This window comes from Cynoglossus semilaevis, chromosome 6 (assembly GCF_000523025.1).
Source record: "Cynoglossus semilaevis isolate Cse_v1.0 chromosome 6, Cse_v1.0, whole genome shotgun sequence".
NCBI classification, from domain to species: domain Eukaryota; kingdom Metazoa; phylum Chordata; class Actinopteri; order Pleuronectiformes; family Cynoglossidae; genus Cynoglossus; species Cynoglossus semilaevis.
In genome coordinates this window covers 6,552,031-6,574,372 of record NC_024312.1, presented here as the reverse complement: position 1 = coordinate 6,574,372, position 22,342 = coordinate 6,552,031, and the positions used below count along the sequence as shown (strand labels likewise).

Genomic DNA, 22,342 nt, shown 5'->3' with positions numbered 1-22,342 from the left:
AAGTGTTGGTGTTTAAAGGAAAATAAACATGTTTTCATGCACAGGTTTCATGTCTGCTGTGTTCCAGGCTGTAAATCAGTCGTATTTTTCAGGGGTGAACCATGTTTCAGTGAAGCTGCAGGCTGAACATGTTGTGGTGTGTCGGCCTGAAGAATTTGACATGACTCTGTCAGACATCCAGCAGCCGGCACAGACCAGACATACAGACACATGTGTTTGCACAGGATGTCTGCAGACACATTCACACACACATGTATGACTGTGTGAAGACCGCACATCAGCAGATAAATGTTTTCTGACAAACCGCTTATTTAATAATCATAAATGGAAACTTACCACGCGAGAGGCTGCAGCGAATGAAAAAGCAGACAATGGTTTTTCCAACGTCTTAAACCTGTTGACACCAAACTAACATCGTATTCACCAGAAGTTCTCCTACATGGAGCCTTTGTCCACCACCAGGGTTCCAAATCTGTGCGAATGAATGTCAGAAGTATTAAACAATATAATAATATAATATGGTGGTTTGTACAAATAAATAAATATTGTACAACATAAATAAATATTACCAGACATATCGGTATCGGTTGATATCGGAATCAGAATTTAAGTGCTCGAATAGTATCGGTATATCGGCAAACAGTTAGTATCGGGCATCCCTTTTAATTATCATTAATCATGAGTAATCAAGATAAATCAATGTTCTATCGACTATTTAATTTCATTCTGCCTGATCTAAAAGACGGCCTCGGCCTCACAACACAACAGATGAAAACAAAGGAAAACAACAAACCAAAAAAAAAAAGAAAAGAAAAGCCTTGTAGAGCAAAATTCCGTGTGATGGAGGGACTTTAAATACAGCAGGGGAAACATAACTGCCGGTGATTCATGGCCTGCAGGTCATATTTTGATTACAACAGCAGGAGTATTTAAACACCACACTGAAATAAACACAGACCACCGGACACTGAGGGAAGCAAGACAACATTTAAAAAGAAACAAAGACAATTGTGGGCCATGATGCAAAGCGTGCCGAGTGTAATTCATAGTCCCCAGGCTGCAGCATGTAAACCAGGCACATTGTTTATATTTACGTCTGACTTTCTATACTTGTACAACAACATAACTGTTTATTATAGAGGTTGTTTTACAGCAACCAACAAGTTCCCACTTGGGACTGAAACCAGCTGGGTAAGCAGAGGGAACGCTGACTTTGGACAAGATGCAAGTCAGAAATGCAAAAAGCTCAGCCTTAATTTGGTTGTATTTCTTTAGACTGCTGACATGAGCAAACGATGCTCAGGATTCTATATTGTAGAACAAACTATCACTATCCGTTATGGAGCAAAATAAACTACAAGTAAACACATCCAAGGAATTTTAAGTCAAGTCAATCTAACAGTTTTACTGAATTATGTAGTGTTAAATTTATTTAATTATAATGGAATGATCTGCAAATGTATTGTTATTATTTAAATATGTTTTATACCGTTTAGCTTCATCCATCTTAAAAAAAAACAAAAACTGTTTAGCTTCATCCATCTTAAAACAAAACAAAAAAAAAAAAAAAACTATCAACATCAACATCCAGGATAAACCAGGCTTCTGTAAAGTTAATTAACCAAAGCCTGAAGAAACATTTATACTGAAAAGCAGACAGTGGAATAAAAACCTTGCAGACTTTATTATCATCATCATCATTATTAACAAAATGTTCAACTTTCATCTGTACAGAACAAAAAGTGTACAGAGAATAAAATGAAATCAGACGATGAAGGAAATCACTGGACTCAGACACACAAAAATATTGTTTACAAAAGATCTTTCCTCATCACAGACTTAAAACGTTCTAGTCATCATTGGTCAGGACAACGAGAGCTGCGAGGAACCATATAGAAATAAGCGTTCCGCTGAGACGCACGTGTGGTCCGAAATCTGTGGGCAAAACCCAGACGCACGTCATATATCACACTCAGACACACACACACACACACACATGCCCAAATGACCCTCAGGTGGATGACAGAGGATTCTGGGATGTACTGTACAGTGGGATCCCTCCATGGGACGGCATTTAGGCACACTTTATTTAACAGACTTCAGATGGAGGAAGGAGAAAAAGAAAATGGCGCAAAGGCAAATGAGCCAATCAGAATGCTTTGTTTATCAGCAGGGAGGGCAGCGCTTTGTTCAACCCCTCAGGTCAAAGATCAACACATCACAGAGCTCAGTCTGTCTTTGTTGCTTCAGATGATCACTGTGCTAGCAACCATGTAACACCATGCTGCTCACTGAAACTGACACAGTAGAAATTTGCCTCACAATGCCCTCTGACCCCAGGCAGACTAGAGAAACACATGCTCACCTGGAAGAAAAGGCAACCAGAGAACATTCAAATCACTTTAAAAAGGCAAAAAAAAAAAAAAAAAAAATTGTTCATTGATAGACAATAAATAAGGCGAGAACAAAACAATACACATATTTATATAAAAAGAAAAATGTGCAAGGATTCCAGTATCATCTTTACACAAATGTTCACATCTCTGTTGTAATGGATATATATATACTGTATATTTTTTTGTTAACTTTTTTCCTGCAGTGCTCTCAGCTTCATGTACCAACCACTGACACCACCACTGACACCATCATCAGAGCAGCACCTAGTCCAAATGCTGGGACGGCGACATCAGTCTATGGCACAGGTTTGGCTGCGAGATAATAAAACTAAATTAAAAACTAATGGGCGGCATTAAAGGGGAAGTGAAATTGCCAGGTCTGCTGTTTTTAACTACATATACATGTTTATATAAAATTTTTATCCACAATTAATACCATTGCAGGAGGAGCTTACAGCAAAGCAAGTTGGGAGTGGTTGTGAGCCTCCCCCCCATAAAATATTTTTCCGTATCTGTGCGGCTTGGTGGAGGGTTGGCTGGTGCACCACCCACCTGGCAGTCCCATGGCGATAAAATTCATCTTACACTTGAACAAGTAGGAAAAAAAAAATCCAGAGGCAAACAACCAATAAGGTATTGAAGCAGGAGGACGAACCAGAAGGACATGATGACATAAGGACAGTTTTCCTACACACAAACTCACACGCTCTCTCTCTCACTCTCTCTCATTCACACACACACACACACCATCACACTCACACTGTAGATTCTATACACGAGCAATTCCCCATCCCACTTCCTGTAGATTTACACTAAGATTTTCATCACTTCCCTCACCCGTTAGGTTTCACCTTTTACCCCGAGTCTGTACAACCCGTGATACCTTCTTCCCCTCGTCCAACTCCCTTCCTGGCTTAGTAAAAAAGGAGGAGGGAAAAAAACGGTAACACTGCATCTTGCAGAAGAACGTGGATGGAACCGTTAAGACGAACCAGCGCTCTTCGTCAAAGAGAACGTAAAGCAAAAGAAGAAGGATACGCCAGGTGGGCGCGGCTTTGTCAGAGAACCACTGATGAGTATTTCATCTCGCCCACCATGGCTGTGAGTGACATCATTCCAGCAACGAAAGAAGAGGCAAGAAAACACTGGAAGTGCTGGTGGAAATAAAAGAGACATGGTAAGGAGAACTGGAGAGGCAGGTGGAAGTTTTTTCTGGAGCTGTCAGAGGGGTAAACCACAGAGGAAGGGGTGGAGTCCTGTTTCAGCGATGGTCGTTTCTCCTGTGGGCGTGTCCTGACCACAAAGTCAGTGTGGTCTACCTGTCCTTCAGCTCCTGAGTGACACGTTTAGTGATGCGTCCACAGAACAGACCCATTAAGAAAAGCAGTGCCACGCCTGCAGCAATCACAGTCAGGATGTAGTTTTTGGACGGTGACGTCATCACCTGCGTGGCCAGATCTGAGAAACCCTCAGCAGGAGCAACCTGCAGATTACATTACAATTGTTTGCATGTTAAAGTAAAACAACTAAAATGAGATAAATGCTGACAACATATTTGACGAGTTTTAACCCAAAACAAGGGAACTGAGTTTGCTTCTAAGCTGTGGGTGTCTGAGTTGGCATTTGGTATCATGTGTCACAGTGTTTGACAGTTTCCTGTATCTTATGTACCTTGGCAGCATAGCTCCACATGTCGATGCGATCCTGCAGTCTCTTCTTACACTCTGGCTGGAGCCGGATGCGTTTGTCCTGCAGTGCCTCCATGAGACATGACATCTCTGGGGAAACAAACCCGGTTACACGACAATCAGACATAGATATCAGTTAAACCGTGTTTAAATTAATGTATTCTGATGTAACTTATTAAGTACGGTTAGTTGTGAGGCCATTAGTTATAATTTAATTTGTGCACAAAGATCGTTGTTAGTTGTGAGGCCATTGGTTATAATTTAATTTGTGCACAAAGATCTAATAATTAAAATTAAATCAAATATTAATTAAAATAGCAAATATTATTATAAGTAGACCTAAATAGACCAGTTTCATGTGACATTGATAATTGAGCCTATCACTTAGAGTCACACTGACCAGTTTCATGTGAAATTGATAATTGAGCCTATCACTTAGAGCTGCAGCTGCTGTGTTGTTTTTTTTGTGTGTGCTTATTTTCTTTTGTGGACTTACGGCGCCCCCTGCCAGGTGGAATGGCAGCACAGTGATGCTTGATGTCCAGAGCACAGGCTGTGTGAAGAACAGGGTCCACAAAGATGTCTGCCTTACTTTCCTTTAACAGGTTCAGCACCTCCTATAGGCGGAGGAGGGGAGAGGTGGAGAGAAGAGCAAGAAAGACAGCAGAAATAGAACAAAATAGTTCAGTACAACAATTCCGACTACGCAAATCATCATATGTTACCACTAGTACTATACTGACACCTGCTGGTGATATTTTTTTAAACATATATTTCCTCAGATCCTCAGGTCTTAATTACCTTCTTACATGCCTCCTGTTTGATTTTCAGGAGGTTAACCTTCAGACACTCCTCCACCTGCCCTGTCTGCTCCTGAGCTGCTGCCTCCTCTGGACACAGCTGGGAAATCTGCAGATCACACAAAAAATACAGACCAACATTATACAGAGTTGTTTTTTTTAAAAGAAAAAAAGATTACCAATCTCAAAAAACAAGCTCAACACAAACATTCAGGCTTAATGTAAACACCAGACACAGTAGAATACTGATCCTCAATTTGAATAACATTCACCTCTATATATAAGAAAGGGATTCTCCACTGGCTCAGTGTTTTTAACCCTAGTTCTAACCTGTGAAGCAGATTAAAACCTTTTCTGTAAAACCATACCTCCTGTGTACAATGGATCTGTAGCTGAAGGTCCAGTCTGTAGTCCAGCGCCGACTCTTGAAGAATGACCCGAATCTGATCCTCACAATCCGACGACAAACGCTGTTCCGACGCACACAGACACATATTGCATGTCAGTCAGCAATTGATACAAGTGAGAAACAAAAATATTAAAACGTAAAAATGTATGCTTAGCTCTGACCTGGTCTGCATATTTGAGTTTCAGGCAGGAGATGACCTGACCCTCCAGCTCACTGTCTGGTGTGGCCTTGTTCAGAACAGACTGACAGAACTTGGGGATGTCAGCTTTACAGGCTTTTCTCAGCACAGGGTTCAATCTGTAATCTGAAGAAACACACATGAACACAGTCAGTCTGCCAGTGAGCAGTGTCATTCATATGGTCCCAATGAAGCAGACCATTTAGAAATACAAGTTGTTGTTTTTTTTTTGGGGGGGGGGTTATATACCTGTATTCTGTGTGATCTGTCTCTTTGTGATCATCTGTTTACATTTGGGATCCATCAGCTCACTGTTCTTGTTCTGTTTTAGACACTGAAGAATATTTTTTCCCTCCGACTCTGAACAGAAACGCTGAGAAAGAAAACACAAACATTTACAGTAAAAGAAAAAATTACAGTAAAGTACAATTGTGCAATTTTTTTTTCCAATGATTTTACAGGACCAACCCGGATTTGTATTGGTTTTTTTTCCCAATGATTTTACAGGACCAACCCGGATCATGTGCTTGCAGACTTTCATCAGCTGGTAGTCCAGCTCAGGATCAACCATCTCCACCTCCTGCAGCTTAAAGACCCGCTGGTGACAACGTGAAGACAACTGACGCTTGTTCGCCTTCAGACACTCGATCACCTACAGTGAGACAGACATTTGACATTTAACCCAGACATGTAGTGACAAAAAGGTCATAACAGCAAAACATTTTTTTCTTAATTTGCACTGTTTCACCTTTGGAACTGAGTGTAAATTTACCAAGAGAATAAAACAGGATCAACATGTTAGACAACTTACCTGTGCATTGCCAAATGCTACATTCTGACATAATTGTTTGATGTCCTGCTTGCAGGAGTCGTAGAGTTCTGGCTCCAGGCGGATGTCCTCCGACTGCAAGGAACCAAAAGGAATTTAATGGAAATATAAGAATTGCAAAGACAAATACAAGAAAAGCAGAGGTAAGTGATAAATAATGGAAATGGAATAATTATTTTTAAATGCATCTTAAAATCTTAGTACTTTCCCACCTCTGTGTTGCTGTTAGATCTCTGGACAGGAGATCTGACAGCATCACAAACTCACTGTTAGGTTGTTGAGAAACTGCAGTGGTGTAATACCCCAACTTGGGATTACTCCTCTGTAAGTAAACATACCATCTCCACCTCCTCGACCCGCAGCTGTTTACGACATTTGACCGACACCCGCTGCTCCTTGACCTCCTGCAGTGTGTCGTTCCTGACAGTGGTGCTGAGGCAAATCACAACATCCACCCTGACAGACGAACACAAACACATGATGCATCAACCCATTAACATATACATACATCACAGAGATGGAAAATGGTTAGATCTTGTTTGTTTGAAAATATTACATATGTTTACGTATGCATGCATTTTTCCATAATTAAGAAAACCCAGAATCATTGTGTCATTGGAAATAAAAGGCTACTCTGCTTTTGTCATCTCACTTCTTTTTGATGTTGGGACATAGTTTGAGGACGTCTTCCTTGCAGGCTGTTTTGAACTTGTAGGAGAAATGGAAGTCTTTGATCTGGATCTGTTGATAAAAGGAGGTGCACGTTGGTAATGTATTCAGCAGAATGAGCAAAACACACAAGTGTATCCTTCAAGAATACTTATAGTGACTAAAGAATCTGAATCTGGTTCTCTAAAGGAGGGTCCGTGTAACTGTACCCCTTTGAACATGTCAAAATATAATATATACGTATATATATATATATACGTATATATATATATATACGTATATATATATATATACGTATATATATATATATACGTATATATATATATATATACGTATATATATATATATACGTATATATATATATATATTTTTTTTTTTTTTTTTTTACATTTCTACAACTGTGTGTGTTAATCAGCCATGCTCACCAGCTGGAAGTGTGTGACACCGACTGCACATTTGTCATTCATCTCCTTCTGGTGTTTGTTCTGAACCAAACACTCCATCAGATCACCAGAGTCTATTTGATTATCAGCAACCTCCTGAGAGACAGAAGCAGAGGTGGAGAAAAGACATCAGTCATAAATAACTTCATCTGATTATTTTACACCTAGAAATGTTATAAAATGTGATTTACAATGTATGAAATGTTTTTATGGTAAGCAGGTCTATAAAAGTGATATAATATATACAGTAATAAAACTGCTATGTGGGAGCAACTTCAACTGTACATAAAGTAAATGACTTTTAATGAAAGCTGTAAAACTTGCCTGACAGATAAACAGAGCAGAAGCTCCTGTAGCTCTAAAACTCCTTAAATCAGACCCGCATGCAGGTTTAACTAATTAAATTTAAATTGTGGTCCCAAATGAGTTACTAAAACATTTTTCGTTTTAGTCAACGAAATATCAAAATGATTTTAGTTGACTAAGTTTAAATAAGACTTTCCCCTGACAGTTTTTTTCTGTCTTATTTTTAGTTGTTCAATAAATAATTTGGTCATTGCGATTTTGCCCCACTTCCTATTAAGTTTTCCCTTAGTTTTGGTCTTAAAAGGAAGGCCAATGTGGACCAACTGTAAGTCAAAGCAATGACGACTTCTTACGTGACAGTGAGCCTGGATGATGGGGTCACAGGCTCTCATCAGCAGGGCATCGATCTGAATATCCTGAGGGCGGAAGAAACAGGACAGAGCATCGATGAGAGCAATTCACAGAACAGTTTCAAAATCCTNNCTGCTGAATATGATACTGATCTCAAGTAATAGACCAGTATAATTTTAGAGTCTTTAAACACTGCAGCAGTTTTACATGACAGTGTTTACCTCCGACTCCAGCTCCGTCAGGTTTGCCACCACTTCTCTGCATCCCAGCACCAGGTCTTCCAGATGGTCCTGCAGACACTCCAGCTCCTGACCTGCCTCCGTCTTCTCACTGCACCACTTCCCCAGATCAGTCAGACAGCGTGACTGGAGGTCAGGATCCAGTTTCACGTCGAGCGCCCTCTGGTGGAGAATCCTATGAACCTCCACCTTACAGTCCCTTGAGAGCTGATGGAGAAGAATAACATGAAGTTATAAGAAAGACAAAGGAAAGTGTTTCTTGAGTATCCACTCAAGGCCAACCGGCTGTAAACTGCCAGTTCATATGATGTGTAAATTTTAAGACTGAAGAAGGAAAAACAACCACAGCTCAAACTGTCTCTGTGTGATCAGCTCTTTACATCAACACCTTTCTAATTACAGAGATTCTCATCATTTCTTGAGGTAATTATGACTTCAACAAAATAAAATTCACATTAAACTGTGGCCATCAGTTCCAATTATATAATTATGTTGTTCAGAAACCAAAGGAGGCCTGGGAACAATCTGGCATTATGTCTAATAAGACAACATAAAAAAAACAAAAAACAAAAAAAAGGTGTGATGTACATTTGAAAAAATAATTTTTAAGTTTTCCCATTACATATACCTATATAAAGACTCATACAAATTAGTTATAAAGCATCTGTCTTTGCAGTATCACCAGGGATCTTAGGGATGATGCACATAATGATTAAGGACATGATTCACTGCACTTGATTGAAACATAAAGGATTCTCCATCAGTGGAGCTTTGTGTTGATTCTTCACAGCACACTCCAGCAGAGTTTACAGCACGTATGCAATTCCAGTACAAAAATCAGCACTAACATGCACCGCTGCTTGATGACAATTACGAGGGTACAATCACCTCCCACTCTAACAAGCCACGAGTCAACATCACGGGACACTCAGTTACCTGTGATTGTCATCAGTTCAGCAACTGGAGAGCACACACAGTCAAACAGTGGTTTTCAGCTTCAGCTGTGAGAATATTCTGTGGTCAGTGAAAAGGTTCACACAAACCTCCTGTGTATGCACCTGCATCTCCTTCAACAAGTGCAACATGCTTTAAGAATTGTTTATCTAGTAGTTGGACAAACAAACAGTGGGTTTAAAGTTTTGACCTTATCACAAATGTTTTTGAACAGCATTTAAATATATATATATATATATCAATACATTCAAAACAGCTGTTAATCTTAAATAATCCAAATAATACTCTTTTCCTCTACATATTGGTTACTATTCAAAAGTCGTGCCTGGAAACTTCATTGGTTAAAACCAAGAAGAAAAAAAAAACATTCAGAAGGAAAATATCTCCGTATGTTCAAAAAAAGGAAGTCTAGTAATAAATATAATAGGGTCATTTTTTCCCAAATGTTCCCCATTTTTTCCAAGATGTACATTACGTAACACTTGACCTGATGGAAAACAGACTCACCCTGCGTCCCTGCTCCACAGAGCGGTAAGCATGACGATACAGGCAGGAGAATATGGCCCCGGGTGGCATCATCTCATTGGTCTCATTCCAGCCATGAGTAAAGCAGAGCCTGGAGGCATCACCCTGACATTTCTTGTACAGGATGGGATCCAGCCTTTAGCAGCAAAACAGGGAATAGTCATTAAGGAGGAGTAATTCACACCAGTCAAGACAATCTGTGTCATTTCAACAATGTAAAAGATGGGAGTAATTACACAGAGTATTTACAGTATATGCAAATATGACAAACAGTTGAAAGCAGATTAACACTTAACTAAAACATATTTAGACAAGGGCGGCAGAGAGTCATAGAGAGAAGAGAGAGACAGGGAGAGAGAGGGGAAGAGAGAGAGAGGGAAAGTGAGAGAGAGTTAATAGAGAATATATGTAGAAATAATATGGTATAAAAATGTTTGTTTTGTTCACAAATCAACCTGTGTCAAGTCTTACTTCCAGTCTCGGGCGATGAAATACTGCAGCTCCAACAGTCTTTGTTCACAGTCTTCCACCATCTTCTCAGTGTACAAGTGCTCCATCAGACATGACAAGATCCTGCAGCAACAACAGCAACACCAATGGGTTTACGTCAACAAACCAAGGCAAACACTGGATACACCATCGCGCTCAAGCACTGTGTGTCAGACAAAGTCGTAGAGGAGAAAGATTAAGTCTCACATAGGGTCTCCGCTGCGGATGTGTTTGCAGGCAGTCTGGATGACAGACTCACAGGCCTCGTTTAGGGCTCGATCGATGCGGTAGTCTGCTCCGGGATCTGCTTCCTGGAGCAGAGTGTGGAGCTGAGGAAAGAAACATGTTTGGTTTACTGAGCAGGGTTTTGGGCATTATTTCTGTTTTGTTCATTAATCAGCATTAATGAATGTCAGCACATGTTAGAAAATATTCTAATTGGAGGAGGTTGAAAGAAAAGGATCCTGAAGCATAATTTATTTAAAATTCAATACACATGGTAGGGTTATTAAAAGGATACATGTGCATAGCAGATCCAACACAGATGGCTTTAATTTATTATTAAAGTGTTCTTTATGTAATTTTACCATCTTTTAATGCTGTTGCATTATAATTTAAGATCAGAAAGAGATTGAAATATTGTCCAAATCATTCCTTTTTGGGATTTCACATTCAGATAATTATATATTTAAAGTAAGTGAATATGTCAAAGGTCACATCACAGTTGGTGACTTACTGCCTTCTGACAGTTGGGCTCAATCCCCCTCATGTCCCCTCGGCCGACCCTCATCAGGCAGTGCAGTGTTCGACCTTTGCGGTGCAGACCAGAGCAATGATTCTCAATCTCGCCGCGACAGTGCAGCACAATCTCGGGACTCAGAGAAAAGTCCTCCATCAGCATCCGTCTGTAATCCATCATCTCGCCCTGACACTCTCCACTAACAACACGGCCTGAAAAAATATGCAAAAAAAACTTTGATTGTGGCTTTAAACACCAAACTGGAAATCTTTCTTTATTCATATTAAATGAAACTGTTTTTTTATTTTGGATTCAGAATACCAAGCAGGTTATTATATTTTAGTATTTCACTATTCCTGTCAGTGTTTCCCAAGTGAGGGATGGGCACTTTACCTTGCTCAAGCACATAAATGTCAAAGTCGATATTTTATATATTTTATTTTATTTTCTATTTTTCCAGCAAGGAAATGAACTGATTTGTAGTTTGGGAACCAATGGTCCCTGTCATTACTGAGACTGTAGGAGAAGAACTGTAGCAGCTTCACTGCAGCAGTTTTTCTGTTTTCTCACTTTCCCAAATCTACTCACATTCTCTGGATTTTTTTTCCACTCTATGATAAGAGCAGAGTGTGTCAGGCAGACATGTGGAAAGTTCACCGTGCTGTTGAAAAGTCAACAAATCACCAGCAAAACCACAGCAGTGACTGGCAGCTAATCCAGCTAATAGTAGCCTCAGACAGTCGGACAAAACAACCGTGAACACCGTGATTAGAAGCTGTGTCTCGAGTGATGGACAGGTTCCAGAGAAAGAGGAAAAGCTTCTCACCTCGATGAACGGCCGACTCCAGACAAAGCAGCAGGTAGGACAGACGAGCTTCTCTCGCCCGTGGCATGGTGCTGTCCACGCTGCAGTGGTACTTTCTCAGGTCTGATTTGCAGGCTTTGGCAAGCGAATAGCTCACCTTGTAGTCCTGCGCGATTAACTTCTGCCTGGTGGTCAGAGCCTCGCGACACTGATGTCAACAAAGACACCATCAGACAACATTAGACTGAGCATTTGATTTCATTGCAATGGGAGATGAAAAAATAAAGTATGGTATTACATTTATCCATAAGCTCCTTCATTAACATGTTTTTTATTCCCTAATGAATTGTTACTATTCCCTTTATGGGCAGATAGAAATACTTTGAGCAGGTTTTATTGTATGAAGTGTTACTATTACAGAATACATTCTAACTTCCTTATATTCAACTATGCAGTAGGTAAATGTTCCAGAAAAATTGTAAAAAAAAAAAAAAAAAATATAGATACACACTCACCCTCTCAGTCATGGCTTCTTCAAACTTGTGATTAAATAGACATTTGTAAACCCGTCCTTCCCCAGCCAGTATCTAAAAAAAATAATTTTAAATTAATGGAAAAAAGAAATAGCTTACAAAAATCATACATAGAAAGTCTTAAAACGTTTATAATCTATTCACAGAAAAGAGTTATAAATAATGTATACTTTAGAGCTGATATAATTTTTATTTTCTTACAGAAGATCTGTGTGTAGCTTTGCATACAATGATTTTGGTAGACAAACATAATTAACAAAAGCATTCAAAGGTGCAAGCACTAAAAAACTGAAGCTCAAACCAAATATAATAAATAAAGTATATATTTTCAATAGAAAGTCTAATTAGCCCAGAAAAAATGTCAAAGGTCATTACATTTTCACAGAAGCGTTCCCGATCCTCGCGGCAGGCGAAGTAAAGGTAGCGGTCCAGGTGGAAGTCATCAGACGAAAGCTCGGCCACTCTCATGATGGCCTTCTTACAGTCTTCTTTGATGGAGTGAGCTCCTGGCTGCTCCTCTGCCTCCCGCACAAGACCTTTCTCAAGACAGGCAATAACCTCGCCCTGAGAGTGGATGTCCTGCACAGAGGGGGGGGATCACAGGGAATACTGGGGGTGTAAGAAATCATTGATACACTGATATATCCTGATATTTGTTTCACGGTACCACATCGTTATTCTACAGCACTATAATAATAATAATAAGCACAAATAATTAACGTCCAAATATACGTACCGTTCATATTATTTTTATTTTATTTTATGTCTAGTGATTACAAATCTAGATCCCTCCGTTTCAATTTCAGTTTAAAAATTTCAATATATTGTATTGCTGCCCCTGCATCATGATACGTATCGTATCGCCAGATTCTTCCCAATATCCCTAGAGGTTACGCAAACCTAATGCTGGTAAAATATAGAAAAAAATGCTTTAAGTGACTAATAACAATTTTGTGTATTTATCATTGTTATTTTTAGTCTGGTTTTTGAAAGCAACTTTTGTCTTTTACTCAGTTCTTTTTTTCCCCAAAGCGTCAAGTAATAAAATCTTATCTCCCAACAGTAACTTTGACATTTTTGACAACCAAAAAACTGTCAACACATTTTATTGGAAAAATCTTTTTCAGTATATTGCAGCTGGAGCAGAAAGCAATAACAGCTGCATTCAAAGATGATGAAGGTGAGGTTATCTGTACATGTGATCAACAAAGCCTACGTTTTGATCTCCACTCTATGTTCACGTGTCACTGACCAAGTTATATATATTCTTTTGTTAGAAGAAAAACTTGACAAAAAAGGAAAAGATAAATCCTTGTATGTAATTCAAATTAGAAAACATCAGTAAAGCAACCGCTGCAGATTATTAACTCAGTGATTGTTTGCAAGACTTATAAACAAATAACTAATATGAAAACAGTAATTACACCAAACTTTTTGAACAGTGCATAGTGATTCTTATCTCAGCTCTGCAGAATTTGCACACTGTGACAAATGGCTGATGATGAAACCAACCATCCCCCGCTGGTACTGACAAAAGACTTCACTGGCACTCAGATCTAATTGCACCAATGTAGTATATTTATTAACAGCATGTCTAACGGGCTGGTAATTGGTGTATAACTCAGTTCAGCAGCAGAAGGAAAATGTGTCTAAAGGTAGAAAGATAAGCTCTGCTCTAAGACAAGCTGAATCGATCTCCTCTAAACGCAGACACTTTGTTCAGTCGTGTGTGTGTGTGTGTGTGTATTACCTTGAAAAAAATTATGACGCTGCCACAGTGCAGCACGTTTACGTCCTCCCGACATTTGTCCATGAAGCCACAGATGAATCGGTAGTCGCTGAAGATGATGGTGGTCATTTTGGTGATGTACTGGTTGCACTGATAGTCAGTGATGTTACTGCGGTGATCCACCAGACAGGACACCAGGTAACCTTTCCCAAGTTCCTCTGCTGCACATTCTTTAATCTGGGAAAATCAGATTCAATTTTAATTCCACTACAGCAGTTATATTCTTGTTTTGGAAAATTGTAAATTGCCAGCTAGTTTTATGTTTTTCCAGACACAAACAAAAATCAGTACCTCAGGGATGGTTGTCTTGCAGACCTCCACAGCAACCGACTCAAACTTTGGGTCAGTGGTCAGATTCAGCTTGTAGTTCCACAGCAGCTGGAAAAAAAAAAAATCAATCATTAAAATATAGTAGTAAATCATTGTGATGTATTCTCATTCCTCATTCTCAATCATTAAAATATAGTAGTAAATCATGAAGAATGCTGGGAAGTGGATTAAAGCATGTGAAACACTTACATGGTTGCATTCAGTTGCAATCTCTGTGTCCTGAAAGGGGAACGAGAGAAAGAAGTTATTGTTATAGAGCAGCAGGAAGAAACATATTCAGACTTAATTTACAGTTAATTAATTTAATACAATAGACAGAGGGGTTTGTTGAAGTTTTGCAGGAAATAAAAAGTGTTGAATTATTTTTCAAACCTAAGCCAATATTCAAAAGTTGCAGAGCAAGAGTTGATTCAAATATTGAACATTTAGATGTTTGATCACTAAAACATCATCATGTGTGGGCCTCTTTTAACCGAGATTGGGTTTGGACTTCTGTGGTACAAAGTGGCCTGTTTTATATTTTCATGCAGGGCAATGCTGACCTGAAGTGACTTCTCTGGCTTCCTGCTCTGACCAAAGAACAACAGACCATAAGACTCCCCTACACATTTACTAGAGAAAAATCCTGCGTGTGTGTGTGTGTGTGTGTTTGAAATAAGAAATATGATGGCTGAAGAGCCTCTGACTGTTTACCACATGGCAGCCACAGCATGAAGGTGTGTGTGAGTGTTGTATTTACACTACACACACAGAAGTGTCGCAATTCTCTTTACCGTCTGCAAGAGCAGTGATGCTGAGTGGTTCTGGGCCAGGTTGAGCCATAGATGAGTGTGGTAGAGCGGGCAGGACAGACTGATGTTATAAACAGCTCTTAGCTGACTCAGTGGGGTCAGCTGCAGGGGATATAAACTAGGCAGCAGTGACAAATATGTTGATGGGGACTCAGACTACTGGCGATTAATTGGTTTCTGAAACACGTATAGTTAAGGATAGTACTATTGAATAAGCATGGTTTAACATTTTGTGCTAACAATCTCATTTTGAAATGATTTAGGAATGACCGTATGTCTCCTGGGAAAACCCCACCTCTGAATCCACTCAAACTTAGGACTGAAAAAGCCAAACATCACATCATAATGTTACAGGCCATTATTATTTGAGTCATGTTCAGCACCAGTAGAGGCCTGAAGAAAAGCAAAAATAAAACTTTAGGGGGAAAAAAATAGCTATGTTAAAAACTAAAAATTCAATTGTAATAATGAAATGATCACATTCCTGCCTAAAGAGCTAATTTAAACTAAGAAAATGTTTACATCTTATAACATAATATACTCAGATCTCTAAAGACAAAAACCTGGAAGGACTAAAGTGAAATTCTCAAACCTTGTTCTAGTTCACTGACAGTTCATCTGATAAAAATTGGTTAACTCCACTCTGATTTAATAACTGAATTAAACTTATTGAATCGTTCATCTGGAAATCCAGCATGAAGGTGTGCTGTAACTGGACGTGGGTGATAAATAATGTCAAGGTGTATTACTAGTAATGCAGTCATAAGAATGTGAATAATGTTTGCCCGGCCCATCTGCGAGTCTGCTTTGCATACTTGTCTGGGTTAAACTGGAAACACAATTGGGCCACATTAAGATGCATCACATTGTATCAAACCCACAGCGAAAAAAGCTAAATTTAAATGGACACTACATTTTCAATTAGAACATTCATGACTTTTCCAACTTCTTCCATTTCCATGTTTTACCTAAGTGAGAGAAAACACGTTCCATCTTTCTTCTAACTATACGCCACCCTGGTGGAATCGATCATTACAGGCTCTCTTCTGGTTCTCTTCTGCTCGCCTCCTACACTCACTACAATTTTATCTACTTAGAAAGGAGAAGTGGGTGGAGATGAGAACCGGCACTAATGTGTGACAGAAGGATAGATGCGAGACTAGAAGAGAAGGTTTAGACCTGCTTTGATAAGGTAGGTTTGAAGAGAGTGGCACTGACAGGAGACAGAGATGGAGGCAGCAGAGTTTGAGATTTTCGTGTGTAGTGACCTGGACAGACAGGACAATGTAAAGTACTGAAGGCTTTAATTAGAGTACTAGTGTAATTGGTTGGTGGAGACCATTATTAATCCCATACCATTACTATCCTAGTGGTACAAATCTGTATGACAATGTGGTATAGCTGTGCTGTACTGTACAGAAGGACTTGAACTGGACGCAGCAAGACAAAGCACAAGCACGAACAAGAAGACTTCAAACAACCAACGGGACACAGCAGAACAAGTTTTCAATCTCGTGAGCCTCCGCCCTCTAGACTGTACCACGTCCTCAAAACCACAGCAACCTAGAGAACTGAGAGTGGGCAGGTTGGAGACACACAAAAATGTTCAAGTCTAAAAGCGGCTCTCATCTCACTCTGAGGCATAGAACAGCAGCAACAACAAAGTAGCAGCTTGTCAGATCACAGCATAAAAATATATCATTTGGTAGAAAATATCCCTCATAACTGGTAAATTCTACTTAGCTGATGTACATAATTCTGCCAATATTATCTATTACAGATAACATTCTTGATCCGGCTAAGTGAGCATTATACCGGATTGACATGAAGGGATTTTTTTTATATTAATTTATTATTCCTTTGCAGATTGTGTTGGTCCTTGAGTGATGAAGGTTTTCTTGGACAAAAAATGAAGCATCATTTCTCATGCTGATAAAGTCAGTGATTACAACATAGGCCAGGTATTCTGAGGACATCATGTAAAACTAAGCCCTGCACAAGAGATTAACGTCATCAGTGTCACTTTATAAGATGACATAAAACTCACTCAAGGCATTAAAATGTGCTGTGGCTGCTGTGTTGTGTGATTTCCTATGGTTTTTTATTTGTGATAAGAGATGCTATCAGGATTTATACCCACATCAATAAGATTAAATTGTATCAACCGGAATTGCTTTCAAAATCAATTTAAATCATTTTATTGTGCTAAATATCAAGAGCGATGCTGGAGCTAAACCAAGCTGATATTGAATAACATAGGTGGTAGAACACGAGTCAATTTGTGGCCAAACCTAGTTAGTTTTAAATTGATTTTGTGCTCAATCCGATAGCTAAGACGGTTAATCTAATCTTGTTGTTATTATATTATTTGTTCAAAGTCGGTTGTAACCAATAAAGTTGTGAGGACTTGTAACTTGTAACGTGTGCTAATTAACCAACTTTAGAAGGATAATTGCAGTGGTCTATGGTATTACAGCATACTAGCCTCCTAACTAGAACTGTGTATGAAGTTTCTGTGACTCCATTTCTCAAGAGGTCTGAGTCGGCTTCTAAAAGCCCTTTATAAGAAGCTGAGTAAGTTAAATTGCTCACTAAAGTAATGACAAGAAGGCTCACAATGCAAATCTTAAAAAAAGTCCTGTGACCGAGAGCACAACAAAACTATTGTATGCCAACAAAACAGAGTGAGGAAAAAAGAAGAATCTGAATAAATTTTGAACGTGTCCGTGTGATTTCTGGAACGTAGCTGCTAGCAAATCCATCACCAAGCCAACAGACTCTGGAGAACACTAACACCATACAGGAGGAGAGCATTCAAACTCAAGACAGAAAGAACAACATTGCAGAAGGGATGCACTTCTGTCATTACATCTACCTTTTAAAAAATTGTATTTTGTTGTTGGCATTAGTTTGCCGTTACTACAAAAACAAATATCAGTGCCCTGTTTTAGAAAAGTTTGGTATTACAATTCACACTTTACCTGTGGAGAAAACATTGCCATCTTGTAATTTTAAATAAGGAGATATTGGACACAGCCGCAGTCTAGACTTAGCAGATGTCAGCTCCTGCTACAGCCTAAAGGGATCGTTCTGTCTGCTGACCCTCTGCCATTGACAAGAAGCTAATGAGCTTACAAAAGCAAGCAATCTGTTGCGGTGACACCTAAACATCAGACATGATAGAGCGCAGTTTATGACCAGCTAAAGAGGTCACTGTAGCAAAGTAAGGATTAGAAATAAGGTTTAAAACAGAAACAAGATTGAGAAACAAAGAACAGTTAGAAACAGTGTTAAAAAAATGACAAGTAAACAGTTGCCTCAGACAAACAATCATTAGCAAGATGTTATTATCAGCTGTTGTTTTTTCCCCATTTGCTCATGTCAATATTTTTTTATATTAATCTGTATCAAAACAAGTGCACAGATGACAACGTTATCTGAAGTGTTGTCTTTAGTTTCTGTACTAGATTTTACCCATGATATCCAGTTGGAAATAGCCGTTACTAGGGATGGCTGTATTTGTTCTTTAATACAATCTTTGTTTGTAACAGACATTTTTAAGGGACCTTTTTCTTTTCCTCCTGCACTAACTGCTGCTGATTTGGATTTTTCACCCCATCCAGGTGGGACGGGGGTGGGTGCTTAGCCTGAAGGTGGATGTTCACAAAGATATGTTAAAGTTGAAAGTATGTGGCAGAAGGACCTGGAAGTCTGTGCACAGAAGTAGTTTCCTTTGGGTCGTTTGTAATTGTTCAGAAGGACCAGACAGGCTGGTACAACAGAGTGAACGGGGTGTAATTTAAAAACCTTTATTGTCTCTCTTTATACTAGTTTGGTAGAGTTAAACTCTGCACCTCTGATAGAACAAAAACTCTTCATAACTGGTCAAACACACATTTCTCTCTTTTAAATTCTGGCATTGTTTTTTTCTTTGTTGCACAAAACAAAAAGTCATCCTTACCCTTTAACCATGATAGCTACCTCTGAAACTAACTCTAAACTAAAAATAAACTGTGAGATTAGATGAGATAGTAAAAGGCCAAATTCCTGTTCAGTGATAGCTAATGTGTGAACGTAAAGCTGGTTGTATAACAGTTATGGGCTAATGGGATTAACCTTATAAATAACATCATATGTAGTAATAAATACACCTTGATAAATTAAATGAAACAAAATACTGACAAGGGATGTAAACAATGATGCAGTATCAGCATTACCACTTAATGGTAATGTGCTGGCTGGACAAGTCTGGGCAACGTTCACTATCTCCATGTCATCACGGTGAAATGTTAACGGCTGATCATAGTGCTGCCCTGGACTTAAGTGGCTACTGACAACTTTTCCCCAGGGAAAAGGTCATTTTTCAAGACGTGACTCTGTTAATGATAATGACATGTTTGGTATACACCAGCCTGTAGTCTGCTTATAGACCTGACTGAAGTAATGGAAGCATAATTAAATGGTTCAGTGAGCCAGTTATCAGTACACTTTCACAATACTGCAGAGGGCTTGTTTGTAAAGATGCAGCAGTTTCTAGTTGAGAAAAGGCTGCTTGGGAAATCTGAAATTTTATTTGTGGACCTTTGCTATTTGGAGCCAAATTTGATACATGTGTTTTTTTTCCAAAAGTAACTCCCAAGGGATTAATAAAGTGCTATCTGTCTATCTATCCATCTATCTAATGTAAAAACATCCTCCACTTGTAGCTGAGTTAGTAGAAGCAATGGGTAAATGTAGGTTTAATTATCAGATAACTTGATGTGAAAACTGGCATCCAAGTTGAGAATTTAAGGAATTAATTGTACTGGCCCTAGAATGGCATTTTGAGAAAGGGAATGTAATTCATTATTTTTTCATTTTACAGACACATACAACACAGGCTGATGCAACTTCTGTAACCAATGTATCAAGAATTAATATTAATATGAAAGAAAATGAGTAAACTGTTAACCCAAAAAGAAAAACTATTATTCCAGGGCAGAAGACCTCACTTTGCCATAAAACTAGGGACGCTCAAGTTGGTCGCCATTAGGAATTAAGAGTATTTCACCAAAGATGAGGCCACTACGTCCTGGTTGTATGGGCTGAGGCTGCCATCAAAGATACGGCAGAGATGCCAAAATTGTCAGCATACCTTAAGGTTGACTAATCTCGTTCATAACTGGATGGTGGTCCATCCGAGGCGCCATGTGTCGAATAATTCTTACTGTCACGTATACAGACAGGCTCTATAGCGACAGCGTCACATTTACCCGTTAGCTCGCAGTTGTATGTTGTAACCATTGAAGAGTTTCTTGTGTTTTAAAACATGCAAATGAATATATCCTCAAATAAAGCAGAGATAATCCTTAATATATTTGTCTGACGTTTATATCACAAAGCAGCATATGTTTGCGCGGTTTAAATTTCTTACCAACATCACGCTGCTCAAATTCGACGCATTTAGACAACAATAATAGGGCGACTATGTAAAAAAACTTAGGTTGTGGACAAGCCAGGGGCCAGATGTTGTTAAAGCAGGATGTCGAATGAACCTGGGGGAATCTGAAAAGCTTCGACTGTGTGCAGTCACTTCATCCACTGCATGCAATTTGTGGAATATTTTAACAGGATGCACATTGCTGACTTTCTGACCGGCAATTAGCATGATGTTCTCTGGATAACTGGGCTAGCGGCTGGCTAACGGTATCAGCTAACGTTAGCCTGGTCCTCGCTTAGGCACACCCTTGTTTCTTCATCTGCACTCACAGAACCCAGCCCCGAATAATTACCTCTTTCCTGTCCTGGAGACACTCCAGCACCGCTAGGTTGTTGTTCCAGGAATGCTTGGGACAAAGCCGGCTGAGGTCCTCTCTGCATACCGCCTCCTCTGCCAACTTCCAACCGGCAGAGCGTCTCCGAGGCAGCGAGGCCCTTGCTCCCAGGTTCTTCTCAGCGGCTCCCGGGTTCACCGCAGCCGGTGCCAAACCCCCGGGGAGATTCTGTGGGTTATCTGCATTCTCCGCAAATCTGGGGACAGCGTTGTTATCCGCTCGAGTTGGAACCAAAGGTGATAAGATGTACATCAACAGCAGCAGTAGAGGAACACGTATACAGTCCGCCATCTTCACGGAGCCTGGCTATCTGTGCTGCGTTCAGGCGTAATGGGATATATGCTATCTAGCTTAAAGTAACAGTCGCCCCCCCTCCCTCTCGTTTGCACAGGACGGAAGTTCGCAGCGCTAAAATTATTCACAGTAGTATGTGTTTACTGCACTACTGTATAGTACAGCATAGAACAGCATAGAACAACTTAATTTTTCATATTCTTGATTATTACTGCCCATTTATCTTCCTCATAATCTATAAATGTTCTCTTAAAGTTTTGCACAACTTCCTCAAACTTCCCCACGACTTTAGTGCCTAAGCGCTTTGGGTGTCGGATTGGTCTTGAACGCAACATTTAACATGTAATTTAGAGCAAAATTTAATTATATCTAAGCAAGTACTTTGTTTTACATTTGCTTCTGCAAAACCAATACTACACTTTAATATATCCATATGCAAAAAATGTCAGTTTACCATTGTAATGGCTTTCTGTTATTTATAATGCAGCTTATAACTTATAAATCTACAAAGTTGTCCAAACAATATGGTGGGCAATATTTTCCCCTCCTCTCTCAAATTTTAATATCACAAGATAAGAGAAAAAAAGTATTGCCACAGACCTTTAAAATAAAAAATAACTTGCAAGTTTTATTTACTTTGAAGAACTCAGCCAGTAACAAATATAAATTACAGTATATACAACACATTCTTTTGAGAAAGAGAAGAAAAAAAAAAAACAACCCACATGTTCACACTTTAAACACAGTAGAGTCTTTTGGCACTTGATGTTCCGGTTAAAAAGTGAGTAATAACAGATGGGAGTAGCATTTAGTGATGGAACTCGTGTGTCTGCTGTGAAAAGATCAGTATGAGAAAATGTAAGGGTTTTTGTAAACAATTAAAAGTAAACAGATCGCTGAAGTTGTACTGCCTGTGTCATAAGTTTTCCAAACTGAAATTTCACCCAATGATTAAAAGATCAGGTAAGTCTG

The 22,342-nt window shown here is 39.2% G+C and overlaps 1 protein-coding gene across 1 annotated transcript; it reads right to left on the bottom strand.

Annotated features, from left to right (window-relative positions):
* Nucleotides 1-1,659: 1,659 nt before the first annotated feature.
* Nucleotides 1,660-21,421, bottom strand: glg1a (golgi glycoprotein 1a). Its single transcript, XM_008311590.3, has 25 exons — nt 21,035-21,421; nt 14,662-14,691; nt 14,434-14,520; nt 14,104-14,319; nt 12,729-12,932; nt 12,336-12,407; nt 11,842-12,028; nt 11,013-11,227; nt 10,484-10,605; nt 10,259-10,360; nt 9,770-9,923; nt 8,291-8,515; nt 8,072-8,134; nt 7,395-7,508; nt 6,953-7,041; nt 6,639-6,756; nt 6,283-6,375; nt 5,986-6,123; nt 5,721-5,844; nt 5,455-5,597; nt 5,253-5,354; nt 4,886-4,993; nt 4,581-4,701; nt 4,068-4,174; nt 1,660-3,879 (listed from the first exon to the last, which is right to left on the bottom strand). The coding sequence occupies exons 1-25, from the start codon at nt 21,365-21,367 to the stop codon at nt 3,712-3,714; spliced, it is 3,435 nt and encodes a 1,144-aa protein (XP_008309812.1). The 5' UTR covers nt 21,368-21,421; the 3' UTR covers nt 1,660-3,711.
* Nucleotides 21,422-22,342: the final 921 nt, after the last annotated feature.

What these genes read in the sequence shown, in the direction of transcription:
- glg1a (XM_008311590.3), bottom strand. Translation starts at nt 21,367, where the DNA reads ATGGCGGACTGTATACGTGTTCCTCTACTGCTGCTGTTGATGTACATC. An exon ending in TTCATCGCCCGAGACTGGAA is followed by an intron (nt 9,924 to 10,258) that starts GTAAGACTTGAC and finishes TTGCTGCTAAAG; the next exon opens with GCTGGATCCCATCCTGTACA. An exon ending in TCCACCTGGCAGGGGGCGCC is followed by an intron (nt 4,175 to 4,580) that starts GTAAGTCCACAA and finishes TTGTTTCCCCAG; the next exon opens with AGATGTCATGTCTCATGGAG.